General features: G+C 50.6%; 1 protein-coding gene across 1 annotated transcript in view; it reads left to right on the top strand.

Annotated features, from left to right (window-relative positions):
* Nucleotides 1-17,603, top strand: part of ASTN1 (astrotactin 1) — a 300,205-nt gene that overhangs the window by 260,597 nt on the left and 22,005 nt on the right. The window contains exons 18-21 of the mRNA XM_010954895.3: nt 4,988-5,121; nt 9,333-9,484; nt 10,572-10,707; nt 16,325-16,425. Of these exons, the coding sequence (XP_010953197.2) occupies nt 4,988-5,121; nt 9,333-9,484; nt 10,572-10,707; nt 16,325-16,425 (523 nt within the window). The remainder of the gene's footprint in view (nt 1-4,987; nt 5,122-9,332; nt 9,485-10,571; nt 10,708-16,324; nt 16,426-17,603) is intronic.

The raw sequence follows: 17,603 nt of genomic DNA, 5'->3' as shown, positions 1-17,603 counted from the left end.
AGCACCAAACTCCACGTCCGTGCAGCTCTTTCTGCCTCATACTCTGCAGCTGGGTTATGACGTTTCCCAGCCACCTGTCCTTTCCCTCCGCGCCTCCCTTTCCAAAGGGGCTGGGCGGAAACCAGTGGACCCGAAAGGGTAGGCTGGATCAACTCGGCAGAGGCAGTGCCCTCGCTCTCTGATCTCAAGGATGAAAAGAACAGAAAGGGCAAAAACACATATGCTAACAACAACGACAGAAATAAAACACACAAACGCTCCAGGTGTGGGGCTTCTGAGACGCAGGCTGAGGCCGCCTTGGGGACGAGGGGCGGTAGGCACAGCAGTGAGCCGCGGGCCCGCCTGAGAGGGCTGCCTGTCCAGGTGGGGTGATAATTGCTCTCTCTTTTCTCTTCGAAGGGACACCTGGGGTGTCAGTTTGCTTCACAGGTGATGCTCAAACCCACGGGAAGGATTTTGCACACGTGTGTGTGTGTTTTTCTCTCGCCTACCTGCCTCTGCCACAGATATTTCACTGAGTGTTTGAAAATAAGGGTTTTCACAGGAGCAAAAAGATGAATTGTTCCTTTGGCCTACGATAGAAGTGACTATGGGAAGAGAAGTGGAAGGGAAGAGACCACTGGAGGGGGGGGACTTGAAAGGATGATGGGAAGGAGGGGCTTGTGTTGCCATGGAAACCGAAGCTGCAGTGGTTCTAAGCCAGTGCCTAGCCTCCCCCTTGCTTGTCCTACTCGGTCTTCTGTGAGCTCGCAAGGCTGCTGCAGTGGTTCCCCGAGAGCTCCTGTTCACGTTGCTGGGAACAGCAGAGTCGGGGGGCTTGCTCACAGCCCCATCTGATGGGACGGGGTGTGCAGACCTGCAGAACAGAAGAGCTTCGTAGGAGAGGGGGCCTGGAGTCCCTGCTTTCTGCAGGGCCATCATCAGAGCTTAGCCCGTCCCTGTCTCCTTGCACTGGTCTTCAGAGAAGGGTGGAGAGAAAGCTCCCATCTGGCCATGTTTTGAACCTTCAATTTCTAAACACACGGACCCGGTGGCCCAGGCGGGAGTTGGGTCACCAGCCTGTGTTTCTTCTCTCTTCTTCCTTGGGCATTGTCTGTACCATTCTCTCTTCTCTTCTGCTTTTCCTTCTAATTGTTCCCTTTTTTCCCAAAAAATAGAGAGGAGGAGTGAGGAAGCAAAGGAGGAGCAGAGGGGAGCTAAGTCCTGGCGTCAGTGGCCCAGCGTGTGTTCCTCTCCTTACCTCTCTGGTAGATCCTCCGCCAATTTTCCAATCTCTTGGCCTCATTGTCCTTCTTCCGTTGGACTGGATAATCTCGAATGCCATATTTCAGTCCAGTCTATGATTGCAGTTTAGAAACAAGTAGGTCAGGTAATATAACCAAACAGGTGTCTCCACAAACATGAGCTCACCGCCTTCCCCCCTGATCAGACCTGCTGCTTTCATCCCAGGGAATGGCACTATGTCCTGTGAAGTTGCCCGAACTGGGGACCAGAGGCACTTCCCAGACTTTTCTTATTCCTAACGTCTATTCCATCACCCAGGGCCACAGATTTCTTAAATCCATCCTCTTTTTATTATAGCCCCTGTCACAGCCTAAGTATTTCAGTCATCCATTGTAGTGTCAGGCCACTGTCTTCCTACTGCTGTGGCCTTCTTACTGATTTTCCTGTTAGACCAGTCAGAGCCATCTGTCTAATACGGACTTCGGATCACAGAGCAGCGAGGTAATTCAATGGCTCTGCATAATCCAGCAAATACAATCCAGAGTCCTTAGCACATCACGACGAGGGCAGTTCACTGTCTAGTTTTGTCTTCACTTACATGGTTAGGTTGTACCCACTCCAGAGTGTAACCTTCCAAAGTTTAACTCCTTGTACCTCCTTAAACACGGCATATTTTCTCCCGTGAATCCAACCCTTCAGACTTGCAGCTGTCTCTCCCAGGAACACCCTCTCCCACATTGCTGCCACTCGCAATTGCTGTTACCTCCAAGTTTCAGCTTAAACATCACCAGCTGTTAAAAGCTCTGCCTTCCTCTCCCAGGCCAACCCAGTCTTCCTTCATGCAGCTCCCACTGCATACGTGCATACGTCTTTTAGATCATTATCACCTACTGTCATAGTGTTCATGTAGCTGTCCACTCCCTCTGGACAACAAGAAACTTCTTCTGTGGAATCCCAGTGCCCAGCAGTAGTCACACCTAGCTGGCATTCTGCAGAATGAAAGGACGAAGTGATGAATGAGTGGGGAAATGAACGGATGGATAAACTTGGCTTGAAAGTTCAGCTGCTCTCCTTAGAGAAAAAAATAATAAAAACTGGAAAATCCTATTTCTTTTCTGGAATCAGAATTAAGTCCAATAACAAACGAGGATTCCTCGGCAATGCCTGGCACATTGTAGGCACTAAGAAAAAAATGTCATTTGCCTTTTTCTTCCTTTCCAAAAGGGTCCCTTCGTGATTTCTCCCTTGTAGCCTCATCCTACCTTCCCAGGTACCTGCAGCCCAGGATTTAGAGAGTAGGAACTCTCATGGAGTGGTGCGGATCAAAGGTGGAAAATTAAAGCTTTCGAAGAGGTGGCATTTAAAATAATTGCCATCATGGGGGTTGGTCTTCACGCCTCTACATGGAAAACCTGGTCATGTTGCTCCCCAGTTTAAAACACTTTGATGGCTTCCTGTGGCTCTTAGAATCCGACACCCCCACACAGGGTCCCAAGGACCCTCTGTAACAGGCCCTGCCTCCCTCCCACTTGCCAAGCAACTCTTTGCCCCTCCTCCCTGACCCCCATCTCTTATAGCCAGACTAACCTTTTCTCAGGTGATTTTAGAAGCCAGGGTTTCATCCAGGCTACAGTCTTCTTAATATTGGGTTTTCCACCGGAAACACTCCCCTAGCTTTTGTGGCCAGATAACTCTTGATCTGTCCGTCCAAGCTCAGATGAAAACACACATTCTGATGGAGGCCTTCCCAAGCCCCTCTGTGAGGTTGGCCCCTCCTTGCCCCTCCTGCCACCATTTCGCCCTTTTCCGGAGCCCGCCCACAGTTCCGGATATTTGGTTATTTATGTAACTTTTTGTTTATTATTTTGCTGTAAGATGTACGCAGGCAGGGGCCATCTGTGTCTTCTGCTCCACTGTAGCCTCAATGCTTAGCCTGGGAAGTGGCCCGCAGAGGAGCTGAGCCAATAAGAAAAGCCTGTGTTCTTAGGTTAAAACACACCTTTTGATCTGAATTTGGTTCAGTCAGACAGAGCATGAAGGGAGCAGCTCCTATGCCCCGGGCCTCCCCCCAGGAGCGGGTGGGCGCCGCGTTAATGAAGAGCGTGTGACGGAAAGAGCCTGCGATGCCCAGTCCATCGTGCGGCCGCTCGCTACTAACCTGCGACTGCGAGCAAGTCACCTAAACTGTTGGGCTCTGAGTGTCCTCCACTGAGAATCATGGTGGCCGTTTATCCTGGAGCTCAAATGAAAGGGTTAGCTCCTGAAGGGGCCCTGAAAACGCTGACACTACACAGATCCTGGTGATAAGCTAGACCAGTCCCCACTCCCTGGAGGTTCCAATCTGAGACGGGGCCCGTCTGGACCTTGTGTCCGCCATTCCAGCCTCGGGTGGCCTGTGTTAAGTCCGGAAAGAATGGGATGTAGCAGACTGGCTTTGGGCTTGGACACGCTGACTTTTGTAGGATTATCTCTTCTTTTCCTTATTTTCTTCCTTTTCCTTTTTCCCCCCCTTTTTTTCCCTGTCTTTTGATTTTTTTTTTTGGCCTAAAGTTTTCCAGGATAGCCGTTTCATTTCTCTAGTTTATCAGTTGTGTGAGGTTGTGGTGAGAGTGGGACAGAGAGAAGAAAATCAGAGAAGCAGCATAGGCTGCAGATGCTGCCCTGACCCGGAGAGAAAGCCGTGACCTTGGCCAGCCTGGCTAGCCACGTGCCCTGTGGCCTCAGGCTCTCAGGCCCTCCCCGACCCTGGGCCTGGGGTGGAGGCAGCAGGGCCCCACTGAGGGGCCAGCACCCGGCAAAGCCCACTTCTTCACCGGGGACTTGCCCCTCTCCCAAATTCTGTTCCCTCACTGACCTAAGTGTGTTCTCAGATTGTTGTCCTTTTATTGAATGGTGACTATCTGCTGTGAACCCACTGTATGGAAAGAATTATTTTAGGCTCTGTGATATTTACACGCTTCCACAGAAGACCCAATCCTGTCATTCCAGGGCAAAAATAATCCTGACATTTATTCATGACTAATGTGTATTTTTTATGTGGCAATAATATGTGCAGAGCATAGGTACTGTGCTCTGCCCTTTGCCATCTATTATTTCAATTCATCGTTACAACAAATGAGAAACCTGATTTGCCCAGGGTCGCATGGCAGCGGTGGGCAGAGCTGGAGTTCTCACCCGGGGGGACTGCCCCGGAGCACAGCTCCTAGCCTGTGTGCTGCCTGGTTTTCCAGTTCTCCTGGGAAAGAGGGGCCCCACGCATAATCACCACCCAAGGCAGGACTGCATGAATCTTGTAAGTGAGAAACAAGACATGCTGAAGGGGTGCAGAGGAAATACCGGGGCAGGGTGAAGAGAAGGATGCACAGTGAGGCGTTTGAGAAAAGGCTGAGTGCCTCTGGGCAGAGGGAAGAGTGGTAAGGGCAGCCCCCACTCCCTCGAGTGTATGTGAAGAGGTCATTGTCACTAGAGCCCGAGGCCTGGAATGATGGCAGAGAATGGGAAATGGGAGATGGACGAAGCCTTGCCTCCAAGGTGACAGCCCTCAACCGCAGGGATGAACTGTTACGCTGAGAGACATCCTAGAGGTCCTACAGGGTCCAGGTTTCCCAGAAACAATCTCATGGGGTAGAAACAAATGGTGAAGTCGTGCTGCAGCCTGCTGGCTGGAGTCGTTTGGGACAAGCAGGGCCCTGATGCTCCATCTCTGGATTCTGGAGAGCCCGGGCTCCCAGACGCTCACTCTTTCCTCTGCTCTCTCTTGCAGCTCTTGCTGGAGGCCACCATGAGCTCCCTCTGGTGCTCAGGGACTGGAGACGTCATCGAGGACTGGTGTCGATGTGACTCCACCGCTTTCGGAGCTGACGGGCTCCCCACCTGCGCGCCTCTCCCGCAGCCCGTGTAAGACCCCCTCTGTCCACCTCTCTTTTGTGTGCGTGCCTCCGCTTTATTCTGGCAAAGTCTATTAAAGCGTGTCTGCTGTTTGCAGAGCAGTAGGCTGGGTACGAGGGAACAGAAAGAAAACCATGATGCAGTCCCTGCTTGGGGGGGGGGTCTTTCAATTTTCAAGGGGAGGCAGGTGCACAGATTTAATGGTAGAAGAGATGGCTTGGTAAGGGGTATATGAGACATTTAAGGGAAGTGTGAAAAGGGACAGTCCGGTCTGAATTTGAAGAATGGTGAAGGCTTCATGGAGGAGATGGCATTTGAATTTCTCCCTGAAGGTGGAGAGAGCAGGACAGCATGGCTCAAAGATAAGACGGGTCACCGTGCTACTGCCGTGGAGGGCGTGAGAGATCAGGAATAAGACCTGGGCCAGCGCCACGCTGACTGGGGGCCGGGCACCGTGGGGAGCAGTTAGGTACTGCTCCCACCTCCCGTTTAATAGGCAAGGAAATGGATTCAGATGGACAGGATCATTCTTCCAAGGTCATAGAGCAGGAAGCAGTGTCATAGGTAAGAGACCCTGATCCCAGGCGTTATAGTACAACTGAGAGATAACTTTGGGTAGAAACAGCAGGGTTTGGTGATGACTGACTGGGGGAGGGAGAAGGGAGGAGAAGTTGAGAATGGACTTAAGCCTGATGGCCTGGGTGGAAGAAGAGTTAAGGAGGCTCCTACTGAGAAAAGAAGCATCAAAGGTTAGGCAGGTTTGAGGAGGTTGGTTCCCTTCGGACCTGCCTTGGCGTGATAGCCGGGCAGCCTTCCAGAGGTGCTCAGGGGTCAGAGGGAAAGACGGGAGCCCTGGAAACAAGTAAGCACTAATCAGCCCCAAAGGGATGAGAAAGGGAACCACAGCTGTGAGAAAGGATGCTCCAGAACAAGTATGGGCTGGAGGAGCAGGTCGGGATGAGCACCAGCGAGTCTCTGCATTTGAGGGGTGAGCAGTGTGCAGAGGTGGCTGAGCACGAGCACGCCCAGTTTCCAGCCTCTCAGAGGATGGCTGAACAGAACTGGATGAACTCAGGTAAAAGGCAGGGATTCCTTTTAGCCTTGAACACAGCATCTGCCAGGGGAGTAAAGTAAAGAAATAGTGTCTGATAAAGAGAGCTGGTAGGACAGGCTGGAGGAGCGTGAGCCCGTGGGTTGGTAAGGCAAGGACAGCCCAAAGGGAGGACCCGCACCCGCGGTCACCAGAGGACGGAGTGGGCGGGAGCAAGACAGCAGGAGGAAATCGGCAAGAGAGAGGCTGGTCTGGGTGCACACTGCCCCCTGGCGGGTCCCGCGCTCGTGCGGGTGGGCATTAAAGGGCCAGGACCCAGCAGGAAGAAAGTGGAGAAAGAGGAGAACACACTGGTCATTATAAGCCAACGTCTTCTCTTACCTACTGGCCTTCTTCTTGTGGCTCATTTCAGACACACCACCCACTGGCTTCCTGCTCTTTTCAGCCATGACTTTGACCTCTTGAGTCAAAAGAGAATCAAGCCCATTATTAGTAAAAGATCTTTCTTTTGGTAGAAATGGAGCCCCTAGAAGATGGTGCTTCTAGACTGATTCACCAGCTAAGAAAGCGACCTTTGACACACAACACTGAAGCCTCCAAAGGGTTCTCATCAGGTGGACACAAGAGCCAGTCATCAGTGCCTGAAGGCTGATTTCCTTTCTTTTCTTTTTTTTTTTTTTTTTGAATGAAACAAATAATAATCCTTTATTATTTTGTTATTTATTGGAGAGACAGATATTAGCTTGGTGAATTTTTTTTTCAGTATTTGTTTTTTTTAACATTTTTTATTGATTTATAATCACTTTACAATGTTGTGTCAAATTCCAGTGTAGAGCACAATTTTTCAGTTATACATGAACATATATATATTGTCACATTGTTTTCTCTGTGAGCTACCATAAGATCTTGTATATATTTCCCTGTGCTGTACAGTATAATCTTGTTTATCTATTCTACATTTTGAAATCCCAGTCTGTCCCCTCCCACCCCTTATCCCCCTGGCAACCATAAGTTTTATTCTATGTCTACAAGTCTGTTTCTGTTTTGTATTTATGTTTTGTTTGTTTGTTTGGTTTTTTAGATTCCACATATGAACGATCTCATATAGTATTTTTCTTTCTCTTTCTGGCTTACTTCACTCAGAATGACATTCTCCAGGGACATCCATGTTGCTGCAAATGGTGTTATGTTGTCGGTTTTTATGGCTGAGTAGTATTCCATTGTATAAATATACCACATCTTCTTTATCCAGTCATCCATTGATGGACATTTAGGCTGTTTCCATGTCTTGGGTATTGTAAATAGTGCTGCTATGAACATTGGGGTGTAGGTGTCATTGTGAAGTAGTGATTTCCTTTCTAAACCTGCGTTTACTAAATGTTGTGGCTAAAGATCAAATTGGGCTAAATTTCCATAAACAGGAGCGTCTTTTAAGGACGTTACTTTTCTTGTCAGCTCTAATCACTCAGCAGCAGACCTTAGTCTCTTGAATTTGGTAGCTGGAAATAGAAACACACTCTGGTTTTACACAAGCCTATGTAAATCATACACACCCCTGTTTCTCAGCAGAGGCCAGCCTCAGTCCACATTTTCACAGAATCTGAGTTCTCAGAAAGGCTTAGTTACTTGCTTAAGCTTCCTGATGCCTTCTTCCTTCAAAATAGCCCTCTGCATATGACTCTAATTAATGAGTTTGTCAATATCCACACTGTTTCGGGTCTATTCCAGCTTCAGTGTCATGTGTCAGCTATGCGTTCCTTCATCATCAGCCACTAAAGAGCATGTGTTTCGTATTATTTCCCCACCAGCTGAATTCCTCACTTTTGCTCCCACAGCCTCCCGTGATTTCTTGTTAAAGTTCTTATCACACATTATTACAATCACATGTGTCACTGTGTTTGTCTCCTGGCCACTCCATGGGAGAAGGGGCTGGAGCCGGCTTGTGCCCCACTGCACCTTCAGCATTGAGCACATTCTTATCAGTAATGGGTGCTTAAAAAATATTTGTTGAGTTTTGAAACTGGACATGGCTTTGGTGTGATCCACCCACAGCGCCTTGCCCAGGGATCCGGGAGACCAATGGCACATCTGGTGAGCTGAGTGGAGGCTCGAGGGTCAGGGTTACGGGTGATCATGAGATAAAGAAACCAAGGATGCGGGTGGACAGCAGGGATGAATGGAAGAGAGGGAGGCTGGAGTGAGTAAAAACCAGGAACACCCCCAGAAGCCAGTGGTCTAGGAAGAGACAGGGGACAGGACGCAAGTGAGAAACCAAAGACACACACATGAGGTGAGAACAAGGCAGCGAATCAAAACAACTCAGATTGTTGGGAGATTCATACCAGTGACTGTCAGTAGCATTTTTGAGTCTTCACAAGTTACAAAGAGGTATGAGATGGCAAGGCAAAGAGTGGTCAAAGTGGACAATTTACATGAAATGAGGAGACAGTGACTGGGAAAAGCAGAGAAAGACTGGAAATGGGAATCGGGATATGCATCAAAACCCAAGAGCAAAGACAGAAACAGAAATCAGAACCGGAGTTTGCAGACACAGGACGTCACCCTGAGGAGAACGTGCCACGTGTCCAACTTTCTCTGGCCCAGGAAAGTCCCCTCTGAGCATTACCTCCAAACTGAGCACAAGTTAGTACCCACAGCAAGCGGGGAAGCCAGGGCTCCACCAACAGGGCAGATCCTGGTAGCGTTACAGACACTGAGCTGTCCATGGCCTTGTTAATGCAAGGCTCTCCCAGACGCCACCTTGCAAGGGCCTGGGTTGTGAGCATTAGAGGCATATTTTTTTATCTTTCAAAAACCAGAAATTATATTTCCAAGCCCTATAAAGGTTACCCCAAAGCCCTGTCCACTAACCCTGTAAGGTGCAAGCATTCATTCATCTTTGACTCATTTATTTATTTACAAGTACATGTTGAGTTCCACTCTGTAACAGACACTTAGATGAATAAAATACAGATGTCAAGGATCTTCCTAACCTCTCCTCTAGGGAAGGAGACAAGCCTTCAAAAAGATCATTGTAATGGTTGTTTATGAAAGGTTAGAAAGAAGAGTTTACGATGTGACCATTGATAAGGTGGCCGGTAGTGGCATCAGGAGACGTCACGGGTCTCGGCTGGGCGTCCGTTTCATATTTCTTCCTGTCGGCACCCAGGCTGAGACTCTCCACGGTTCACGAGCCCAGCAGCACCCTCGTGGTCCTGGAGTGGGAGCACTCGGAGCCTCCAATCGGGGTGCAGATTGTAGATTACCTCATCCGTCAAGAAAAGGTCACTGACAGGATGGATCACTCCAAAGTGGAGACAGGTGAGCATCTCCCCCTTCACGGGCTCTTCTCAATCCCGGGGGGAGGGGGTAAAAACAAAAGACAAGGAAGATGTCCCGCCTCCTGGCTTTGCTCCAGGTCCCCAGTGTCCCAGGGCCACGTGGGAGGAGCGGGGAGGAAAAGCAGCCACCATCTTTTCCACTTGAGACGTTTTGCATGGTGAGCCTTTGACAATCTTGCTTTGATTTTGTTTTTCTTTTTGTTTATAAGAGAGGTGTCCATTTCATTGCCTCTAGGCACACTCACCAAGAAACAACACTGCACTACACTAGTTGTCCTAGCCCACAATTAGGAAACAGTTCTGTGTTAACCACTGCCATGATTACAGAAGAAAAAATTCCTTTGCTAATAAATCCCACCCCCCGGCCCTGTTCAGGCAAAAACACGGAGAAACAGATGTGCTTACCCCACATCTTGTCCTAAAGCAAACTCTGCTTTTGCCAGTTCCAGCTAGCAGAGGGAAGTCTTAAAAGGGTGGGAACACCCCATGAAACAATGTTTCATGCCTTAGTGGTCCATTGTCTACAAGTAGGGAAAGGTCAACATAAATCATCACTCAAACTGACGCACGAGTATGGTCACCAGCAGGATGGTGGCGTCCACAGTCTGATTCAGGGCAAACAGCTTCTGGTGAAACTGTTGCCAAAGCCTGGAAACCTGCGCGCTGCCTCCGGGCGTGGAGAGCCGGGCATGCCCCGGCTTCCTCAGGGGTCCTCCCCTGATGTGCACAGGTACGGGGAAGGGGGGGGCAGTGACCAGTGACCAGAACAGCCGTTCCCTGCCTGTGCCGAGAACATGTCGTAAAAGAGCTCACAGAGGTGGCAGGTACATCTCACCTTGGTTGTTTCAGAACTAACTCTGGACAAATGGCTCTAAACTGACTAGCTGAATAGGAAAGAGGCAGGAAAGCCATTCCTTCTAGGGGCTCCTTTCCCTGCTAGGAGTTTCAGAAGCCTGGGACCAGCGGATTTTCATATTTAGTTCTCATGGAGTTGGTCCCCGCCGGGGGCTGCTTGGCCATCACACTCTCTCACGCCTTTTCCCCTCCACCCCCCACCCCCCGGGCAGAAACGGTGCTGAGCTTTGTGGACGACATCATCTCAGGCGCCAAGTCTCCGTGTGCCATGCCCTCTCAGGTCCCGGACAAGCAGCTCACCACCATCTCTCTGATCATACGATGCCTGGAACCCGACACCATCTACATGTGAGTGACCCTCACCACCTCCTTCTTCCTTCCCCTGACCATCCCCAGGTTTTCAGCTGGTGTCTTTTTGCTAACTTGAGTTCCTCCAGAGACTTGGAAAACTATTTTGAGTCTCTCAAATCTTGTCCCGATCAGCATTAGAAAGAAACTTTCAGGCACTTCAAGAAAGGTAAGTAGTCCCATCATTCAAAGAGTTTGCAGCAGAGAAGGGAGATATAGAAACAAGTAACTTTAACGGCAGGTAGAACGAGATGAAAGCTAGATACCGAAGAACAAGGAACAGCAGGAGAGGGTATAGCCCAGTGGTAGGGTGTGTGCTTAGCATGAACAAGGACCTGGGTTCAATCCCCAGTACCTCCATTAAAATAAACAAACAAACAAACAAACTTGATTACCTCCCTACCCCCAAAGTCTACTATTTAAAAAAAAGAAAAGCAAAAAAGTAAAGAGCAAGGGATGTGTTGTAGAAGAGAAAAGAAAGAAGTGATTAATTCCACCTTGAGTGGCCTTCACCTGAGTTGGGTCGTGGAGAATTTCAGTAGGTGGCGTCACATGGGAAGAGGCACGCCGGGCGGAGGAAGCAGCAAGGGCAAAGGCGAGGATGACGGTCAGCAGCAAGTGGACAATGAGGCAGAAGCAGATGGTGAGTAAAGGGAACTGAAGAAAGTGAGCAGGGGAAAGAGAGCGAACGCTGGAAGTCAGAGGAGGTGATCGCATTTTTTGGAGGAAGGGCATCAAATACCAAGAACTCTGCTTTGAAAATCTAGCTCCAGTGGCGTCGAAATAGATAGTTTATAGAGGTTAGAGATGGTCAGCATTTTTCTGCAAAGAAAGTACAGTGAGCGCCTATATCGTGGTGCTTGGAACAGCTCGATTCTTCCTGGAAGCTCTTCCCCGTTTCCCTCTGGGCTCTGGGAACAATGGTAAAGTATTTGTGAAGCAGACATAAAAGACACCAAAGAGGAGAGATAGTGATGGAATCTAAGTCATGATGGGAAAACTGAGGGGCAGCGAAGGCGGAATTCACAGTGATGCCGTTCTGGGACCCCGTGACTCCATCAGTATGAAAAATATTTAGCAGTTTACTGATGAGGTCACGAGAACAGAGTGAAGGTTTCCAGAATGAATCATGTCCATTTCCACAGTTAGAGAGTTCAGAGATGAAAGGCGCTAGAAATGTGAGTGGCGTGGATTGCAAGATGAACTTGAATGCTCAGGCTGAATGTCTTTAATATAGAAAAGAGAGAGGTAACCAAGGGGCCAGCGTGATGGAAGTAAAATACATTAAGACGAGTGACACTCTAGAGGGGCTGATGAATGAGGAGAGACCAACTGTGATAATGGGACAGAGGAAAGTCTACTTAGGATTCGCATCAGCTGACCTGCTCCTGGGCAGGTAGCGGGTGGCCCTTCGTCAGGAGGGGAACAGGTAAAAGGAACAAACATTTGGGAGCGTGGAACGCTTAACCCGCTGTAAATGCTTCCAACTCAGTGCAACGGGAACTACCATTTATAATACGGCTCAGTAATTCCCAAGTAATTAACAACTGTTAATTAGGAATTTCAAGTTTCCTGATTCGAAGTGAGGCTGGCGTGGTTGGTTGTCCGTTAGGAGTGCCAGCCCTTACCCACCGTGGGACCCTCCCCTTGTTGGCCAGCCCTGGCTACATTTCCTGATCAAAGACCTGAGGCCAGTGCCTTCTCCCTCTCTGCTATCCTTGGTGAACTTCCAGCGTCGCCCTCTTATGTCTTGCAAAACACGAGCTTTCTGTCAAGGTTGATTACTGCAGAAATTTAGGAGACAAGTGCACGGAGCAGAGGGGAAAGACAGCCGACGTCCACTAGGTGGCGCTGCGGATCACACGAAGAGGGCCTGGGGGCGAGTCCCCTCCGCAGAGGGGGCGGGTGAAGCCAGAGCGACTGTGCCCTGTGAAGGAGAGGATCCCTGCCTTAGGAGCGGAGAGCACATGGGCCACAAGCCTGGTTTTGTTTCCAACCACTAAATGATTACGCTTGAAGTTTCTGCAGCTAAGTTTCCTTACCTGTGTGATGGAGGAAGGCAACCTTCGTTTATGGGAGTGTTCACCGCGTATGGGTGGTTCTGGGAGCCCCCTGACCCTGTGAGATAAGGGTTATTGCTCCCATTTGATAGTTGAGGAAGCTGAGGTGCTGCAACACTGAGGAACTTCTCCAGAATCACACAGCTTGTCGTCTGGGGCGCGGCAGGTGGCTAAGAACTGAATCAGGGTCTGCATTCTCCTCACTGCATCTCACTCCCCAGCCACTCCAGGCCCCTGCAAGGGTCTAGTGTGATCGTATTACCCACGTTAAGCGTGGCGCTGGCTCTTCACCTGGGTCCACGGAGTGGAATGGTCTTTCAGCACAGCTGGCTTACTTTGTCTTCCCATGAGCTCTATTTGATGCATTTGAAAAGCATTATTCTGAGAAGGGTCCACTATATAAAAACAGCTAAGAGTCCCTGGTTGAACGGGATCTTAAAGTGTGTCTGGTCCAACGTCAACACTGGACAGACGAGGAAACTGAGGCCAGAGTGGGGAGGTGACTCCCTGGTCTTGTCGCCCACCACCCCTCTATCACAGCGTGTGCTCACAGGACAGCTCTGCCTTTGGGGGCAGGCGACAGCAAACAGGTCATTCAGAAAAAGGGAGTGGATTTGGAGCCATGCGCAGAAACCACTACACCTAGAGAGGCTGAGTGTGAAAGGCAGCCCTCGGCAGGAGGCCCAAGGAGGCTCAACGCACATCACGTTTCAGGACTTTAAAACCTCAGCCCTGGAGCCAGCACAGGGCTGCACTGGTTCCTGCACACATATGCACCCACGCATGCACACGCACACACACACACGATCTACGTGTCATCACACGGGCTCTAACAGGAGGCTGAACCGTCCCAGCCAGGCAGCGGTGGGAAGGGCCCAGGGGCGTTGGGCGAAGCAGTAAATGTCCTTACACATTCGCTCCCCGGATTGGGAGCAGGGCTCATCTCTCCCGCCCAGTAGTCCCGGCTAATAACCCTCTTACTGTCCTACGAGCCGTCCAGTGCTGGAAACGACGACGCTGACAATAAACGGAGCGGCCTTCCTGAAATGACTGCACACCACGTTTCCACATGAAAGGTGCGAAGTGTCCCCCAGTCTGGCTTCAGCAGCAACATTGATCCGGCTGGTCCTCAGGCTCCCTCGAGGACTGAGGGAGCCGGGACCACTAAGGATGGGCTCTTAGGTCAAGTGTCCTCTCTGCTCAGAGGGTTGTGGGGAATATTGCCTTTCCTAAAAGCTTGCTTTGCAGTTAAAAATGGTCAGGGCTCAGGACCCTAAATTTTATACTAATTTCCCTGTAGAAGTAACGTGAGAATTAATTTAATACAGGCATCTGTATTAAATCCAGATCCAGCCCAGGATCTAGTAGAGTTAGTGGGAACTCACAGCAGGATGGAACAGGGAGCAAAACTGGGAGGAGTGGTTCAGCGGTGGGGGGTGAGGGTTAACTCCATCCCAGGCACTGAGAGAGCGCGTCCATCTGACAGCCACTTGGTACCTGGGGCTTAGGACATTTTTCATCACATCCAGGGAAGCTGCTAGAAATTAGTGGCCCAGAGTTAAATAAAGGTGGGCTGCAAAATGTGGCTGGACCCCACCATAGACAGACTGTCTAGGGCAGGTGCCCCTAAGCCTGTAAGCGTATGGACAGGCAGCACCCCTTCAGCAGTAGCAAGGCTCCCGCCCTGACCTGGAGTCCCAAGGCCATGCTCAGGGCCCCAGAAGGCGGACAGAAAAAGACGAGGCAGTGAAGGAAGAAAGCCTGGCAGTGAGAACCGGGGCCCAGGGCCAGGCTCCCGCTAGCAGCCCCGCGACCCTGCCGGCACTAGGGCATCAGCCTGGGGGAGAACAGGGTTTCCCGTCTCCTGACTGTGGTGAGAAGTGACAGCACGAAGTGAGGCCAGGGCCAAGTCTGCAACAAAGACCAAGCGCCCCACTTCTGAGCCGGCAGACCGACTTCCGGCAGATCAGGGGCCCTGTTGCCAGGACCTCCAGTGAGAGAAGGGGGCTCACTCGGACCCCAGGGGGCAATCGGGGGGATGCAGCCTGGCTGTGTGAGGTGCCCAGATTCCAGCCTGAGACTCCGGGAAAGCAGAAGGAGGCAAAACAGCACATCGGGGCACACGGTTCTTAACACTGACCGTTTCCTGGGCTGCCCTGTGGGGAGCCAGTGGGAGATGCAAGGTTGTCTCTTCTCTGCAAAGAGAAACATATTCTTCCTGGCAGAATCATTAGGCAATTTCCATTGCTTTTCTCCCTCTGCGGTTCAGCTGTCTGATGCCCATTTACCTTTGCACAACATACCTGGGCCCCTCTCTCGGGGCATCTCTCTTCCTCCCACCTCTCTTCCTCCCCGTAGCTCCGCCAAGAGGAGAGAAAACCCGGACTTGCCAATAAACACAGCCTCCCACGGCGACACTGCACAAGAGGAAGAGACAAGAAAGGCGGCGTTAATGATTTGCTTTAGACTCTCTAGATTAGTCGTTAGAGGCCCTGGACGCCGACACCAGAGGTTATTTCCGTGGTTGTATTTGAACCCCTCTCTGAGCAGCTGCACCTGGCGTTGCTCTTTCCTCTCCAAGCCAGCTGCATCACCCGGGCAGGAGATCTTACTCTCAGCCCTTGATAGCAGGGCTTCATCCTCTTCCTGGGGGGGTGTGTGGGTGTGTGTGTGCGCGCTGAAGGGCGGAGGGAGCTCTTAGAACCACATCTTCTCACTCTCAGGGGTAGCATAAGGTTTCCACTCTGGATGCCTGGCGCACGCCGGGCAGCATCTCAGTGGGTCCAGGGGAGCTGCATGGAGGAAACAGAGCCCCCAGCCATGGGCAAGTCAGGACCCCTCTGCTCTGACTGTTTCACTTCGACTTTAAAGAGGAAAATTGTCCTCTGGTGCTTTGCAGAAAAGCCTCACCTGAGCACCAGACGGACAGAGCAGAATTAATAGGATTTGTGTGCCGTCTCTGGGCTCCAGGTAGGGTGCTAGGTCTTCCTGTACGTTAGTATCTCCTTTCATCTTTGCAACGACCTGCGAGTAGTTTGAGTATCATCCCCATTTCCCAGAAGAGGGAAAACAAAGCTGAGAGGAGTCAACTCTACCTCCACAAGGCGGGGAGTGGAGGCTTCAGGCCATCTGTTTCCAAAGATACCTGCTCTTCCCCTCAGCTCAGTGGTTGCCAGAATGTAACTGGCATTAGAATCGCTTAGAAGGCTTGTCGTAGCTCAGATTTCTGTCCTCGTCCCTAGAGCTTCTGATTCAGTGGGTCTGGCGGGGGGCATGAGAATTCTCATTGCTATCATCTTCCCAGGGGATGCTGCCAGCCTGGGGACCCCACTTTGAGAACCATTGCCCTATGCCCTGATGTTTGCCATCAGACAACATACGCAAGACAGCCAGTTACAACCCGAGACCCACCAGGAGGCAGTGAGAGGCTCTAGACTGCGTACTTTATGACCTGGATGGTGACAACAGCCAGGGACAGACCGGCCCATCCAGGCAAATTTGGCTAACAGCCAGGCTCTCAGGTGCTCTCTGATAATGTCCCTTACCCTCCCTGCCAGGTTCACCCTGTGGGGAGTGGACAACACAGGACGGCGCTCCAGGCCGAGTGACGTGATCGTGAAGACCCCTTGTCCGGTGGTGGATGATGTCAAAGCCCAAGGTAAGAAGCACTGAGGCTAGCAGAGTCCGCGGAGGGGTGCTCCTGGGACCTTCTCTCACGGCAGGGCAGCAGGGAGCAAGGAAGTCAAATGCCACGCCCTGGAGTTCAGCCGGGAATGGGGAGAATTCAAGGCTCAGGGCAAGAGCATCTCCTTTCCAGGAACTCCTCAACCTCTGCCTCTGGCGGAAACCCGCCTTGCATCCTATTATTCCACGTGATCCACAAGTCAAGGAGCCAGTGGGAGACACTGGTGAGAGCCCCAGGCACACATGGAGGTACACCAGGTGCTTAGGTACGTGGTGACGTAACTGACCTTGGCCCTCAGGGTGCTGATCAGGTCGCTCGCTCTCTTCATATTTTTTTGTACACCTGAAAGGTTATTTTGAATTACAGCATAGGAGGGCTACAGATTTAAAATTAATTGCTTTATCATATGCTCCCTGCCAGAGATGTGTCAGAATCTTCACTGTATATTTTGGAGTTGTAACAACGGACCAGTGCCTGGTAAATAATCGTCCCTCTTCCGTGCACTGAAATGAGCCTTTGTCAGTTAGGAAAGGTTTGGGTTGGGTCCACATCCATTACACAAATAGCACACTTCTTGGGGCTTCTTCTCAGGAAGCTCCCTGGCCGTCTTGATATCATCCATTGATCTAAGACTTATTACACCCCCCCACACACACACAGCCAGACTTTACCCGTCCTGGGCACCACTTCTGCAGGGCTCTGGCACTGGTTAAAGTGATCTGATCAAACACGAATGCCTGTTAGCAGCTGGACTGCTAATGGGCTGATAGCATGTGTGCATTAACCCAGGCACTGGCTGATGCTAGAAGTTTGGGCTGTGCAAGTTTCAATAAGAAAAATGCTGTCGCCAGGCTGGTTCGTGGTGCCCCTCAAATCACCTGAACTGTGGCTCCTGACTCCAGCTGTATCGAGAGGAGTATGAGATGACACAGTCCCACAGTGCTCAAGGGGGTGACGCCATGGTGATGCCCATCACAGTGGAAAGAGTGACCCAGACCTGCTCTAATTAAAATCACTGATGCTCTCGCACCTTACAACTTCTGAAAGGACTTTCACATGTGTTACCTTATTTAACATGCATGGCATGTTAAAGGCACTGTTATATTCAACACAGAAATCTGATCATGTTAACGCCTCTTCTTACAACTCTT

The sequence above is a fragment of the Camelus bactrianus genome, chromosome 21, assembly GCF_048773025.1.
Source record: "Camelus bactrianus isolate YW-2024 breed Bactrian camel chromosome 21, ASM4877302v1, whole genome shotgun sequence".
Taxonomy (NCBI): domain Eukaryota; kingdom Metazoa; phylum Chordata; class Mammalia; order Artiodactyla; family Camelidae; genus Camelus; species Camelus bactrianus.
Note: the sequence above shows the minus strand (reverse complement) of the source record. Positions and strands in the feature narration are given on the sequence as shown.